General features: G+C 45.7%; 1 protein-coding gene across 1 annotated transcript; it reads left to right on the top strand.

Moving 5' to 3' along the window:
- Window positions 1-2,344: 2,344 nt before the first annotated feature.
- On the top strand, window positions 2,345-3,080 carry LOC139834986 (uncharacterized). The gene is made up of 2 exons (XM_071824923.1): window positions 2,345-2,829; window positions 2,945-3,080. The coding sequence occupies exons 1-2, from the start codon at window positions 2,345-2,347 to the stop codon at window positions 3,078-3,080; spliced, it is 621 nt and encodes a 206-aa protein (XP_071681024.1).
- The last annotated feature ends 337 nt before the right edge of the window (window positions 3,081-3,417 follow it).

Genomic DNA, 3,417 nt, shown 5'->3' with positions numbered 1-3,417 from the left:
TACCATGTGCCTCCGGGCCTAATCAAGAAGATGAGGGACGAGTTCCGTGAACTCAAGCAAGGAAGGATGACCGTGGTAGAATACCGTGACAGGTTCCTAACTCTGTCAAGGTACGCCCCGGACGAAACGGATACAACGGAGAAGAAGAAGGAAAGGTTCTTGAACGGCCTGCACGACGAGATGCAGACGGTATTGGTGAACATTCAGTTCACTGATCTCGAAGCCTTGGTAGACTCCGCCATTCAAATGGAGGGCAAGCTGAACCAAGCCAACGAGAACCGGAAACGCCGGATGATGACTCAAAGTGGACCCAGCAACCAGTCAAAGTATCGCCCCAGCCCAAGCGGAGGATTTGCCTCCAAGTTCAACAAACTAGCAGTACAGCAGCCACGTCCGGGTTTTTCTAACCGGAGTGGAGGACACAACAGGCCAGGAGGAAACCACAACCAAAATGCCAAGAACAACCACCAGCTTCAACCGTGCACCACCCAGAGCCCTGTGCAACCTCAAAGAACAACTTTGCTCCCAGATCGCAGCAACGCTGTCCCAGTCACCCCCAAAGACAAGTCAACCATAACCTGCTATGAATGTGGAGTCGTTGGACACTACTCCAACGAATGCCCCAAGAGGCTAGCCAAGACCAACCCCAATACCTCTGCCCCTGCTCAGTAGCAGCGTCATGTGTCGACCGGAAAGAAGTTTGCTCAGGGCAACCCAAGCAACCGAAACGGTCGTCTGTTCCACATGAACGCTGAAGAAGCTCAAGAAGCCCCCGATGTAGTCTTGGGTATGTTTTCTCGTTAACTCAATACCCGCAAGAGTGTTGTTTGATTACAGAGCATCACATTCATTTGTTATCAAGACTTCGCATGCACTAGTAAAATCCAACCCATCAGCCTAAAACATGTTATGATAGTTCAAATACCTGGCTCAACCACAAAGGCTAGGAAATTTTGCAAAGTCAGTACCTATCATAATCCATGGAATTGAATTCTTGGCAAACCTAATCATTTTGGGAACCAAAGGATTGGAAGTAGTTTTGGGTATGGATTGGATGGCGAGACATCATGGAATGATTGATTTCGCCAGGAAAGCCATCACCATGACTAGTAGCTCCGGTGTTGTAGTTGAACACATATCTGAAGTGTTGCCCAAGCAGTTCACCTGCAACAAGAGTGTAGCTTAGCAAACCTTGGATCAGATCGTAGTCTCTGCAATTACCCCGATGTGTTTCCCGATGAATTACGTGGTATGCCCCTGATAGGGATATCGAGTTTATCATCGAGTTAATCCCCTAACAGACCCATAGCCCAGAGGCCATACAGTATGAATCACACCGAGCTAGTTGAACTGAAGAACAATTGGATGATATGCTGCACAAGGGTTTGATTCAACCCAGTGCATCCCCTTGGAGATCCCCGGTTCTGTTCGTTGATAAGAAGGATGGTGCCTCCCGTCTGTGTACAGACTACCGCAAGCTGAATGATGTTACCATCAAAAACAAGTATCCTCTCTGCCCAAGATAGAAGAGTTATTTGATCAACCGACCGGTGCACGAGTTTTCTCTAAGATTGATCTTAGAACCGGATATCACCGCTAAAGATTCGTGCCACCGACATTCCCAAAACTGCCTTCACCACCAGATATGGACCGTATGAATACAATGTCATGTCTTTTGGATTAACCAATGCTCCCGCTTTTACTTCATGAATCTCAGGAATAAGATTTTATGAAGTTCCTAGAAAAGTTTGTCGGTGTCTTCATCGATGACATTCTAATCTACTCCAAGTCCGAAAGAGAACATGATCAACACCTAAGACATCAGTTGTACGCCAAATTCAGCAAGTGTGAATTCTGGCTGACAAAGGTAGGATTCCTAGGACATATCTTGTCTGGCTGGAGGAATCGCCGTAGATCCTACCAAGATAAAGACAAAGAGAAGAATGGAAAGTCCCGACCACCTGCATTTAAGTCCGTGCATTTCTCGGATTAGCGGGATACTACCGCAAGTTTGTTGAAGGATTTTCCAGCATCGCCAGACCTATGACTCAGTTACTAAAGAAAGATAAGAAGTTTGAATGGACGGACAAGTGTGAAGAGAGTTTCCAAACCCTCAAGCAAAGACTCATCACAGCCCCAATTCTGATCATGCCAGATATTACTAAGCCATTTGACGTCTACTGTGACGCTTCCAAGATTGGTCTTGGTTGTGTATTGATGCAAGAAGGCAAAGTGATATCTTACCTGTCCAGGCAACTGAAGCAGCATGAACAAAATTACCCTACTCATGATTTAGAACTAGCAGCTGTAGTTCCTCGCTTTGAAAGCATGGCGACATTATCTCATGGGTAATCGCTGCGAGATCTACTCGTATCACAAAAGCCTGAAGTACATCTTCACCCAGAAGGAGATAAACATGAGACAAAGACGATGTATTGAGTTGATCAAAGACTATGACCTTGAGATTCGCTACCACCCCGGCAAGGCCAACGTGGTAGCTGATGCTTTGAGTAGACAGCCATGTCAACTGAACTCAATAATCGCAACGGAACAGCCTAGTCTCCATCAAGAATTTGAGAAGCTTAGACTGGAGTTAGTTAGCAAAGGATTCCTAGCTAGCATTGAACTCCAGCCTACCTTGATGAGTCAAATCAAGGAAGCCCAGAGGGGAAATACCAGCATTGAAGGAATCAAGAAGCAGATAGCTGCTGGAAAAGCCCCGGGATTCATTGAGGATGAAGAGGGAGTTCTCTGGTACAACGGACGTCTCTGTGTGCCAGCAGATTCTGAGTTAAAACAAGTTATTATGAAAGAAGCCCATGACACTCTGTATTCCATTCACCCAGGAGGGACCAAGATGTACCAGGACTTGAAGGAACAATTCTGGTGGCATGGAATGAAGAGAGAAATTGGAAGCTACATTGCTAAATGTGATATTTGTCAGCGAGTCAAGGCAGAACACCAACGACCCGCAGATTGCTTCAGCCATTACAGATCCCGAGTGGAAATGGGATTCCATTTTAATGGATTTTATCACAGACTACCCAAGTCAAGCAAAGGAAATGACTCAATCTGGGTAGTAGTGGATAGGTTATCCAAAGTAGCTCACTTTATACCTGTCAAAACCACCTATCAGGTTCCCAAGCTAGCAGAGTTGTATATTTCCAGAATAATTAGTCTACACGGGACTCCGAAGTCAATTGTGTCAGATAGAGGATCTTAGTTCACCTCAAGATTTTGGCAGAAAGTACATGAAGGATTAGGGACCAGACTCAATTTCAGCACCGCATATCACCCACAGACAGATGGACAGACTGAAAGAGTCAACCAGATTCTTGAGGACATGTTGAGAGCCTGTGTGCTTGAGTATGGATCCAAGTGGGAAGATTGTCTGCCTTTCGCAGAATTCTCATATAA

This window comes from Lolium perenne, chromosome 1 (genome assembly GCF_019359855.2).
Source record: "Lolium perenne isolate Kyuss_39 chromosome 1, Kyuss_2.0, whole genome shotgun sequence".
Taxonomy (NCBI): Eukaryota; Viridiplantae; Streptophyta; class Magnoliopsida; order Poales; family Poaceae; genus Lolium; species Lolium perenne.
Note: the sequence above shows the minus strand (reverse complement) of the source record. Positions and strands in the feature narration are given on the sequence as shown.

Coding starts and splice junctions, on each gene's coding strand:
- LOC139834986 (XM_071824923.1), top strand. CDS start 2,345: ATGGGTAATCGCTGCGAGATCTACTCGTATCACAAAAGCCTGAAGTAC. Junction 2,830..2,944: donor AAAGAAGCCCATGACACTCT/GTATTCCATTCA, acceptor GATATTTGTCAG/CGAGTCAAGGCAGAACACCA.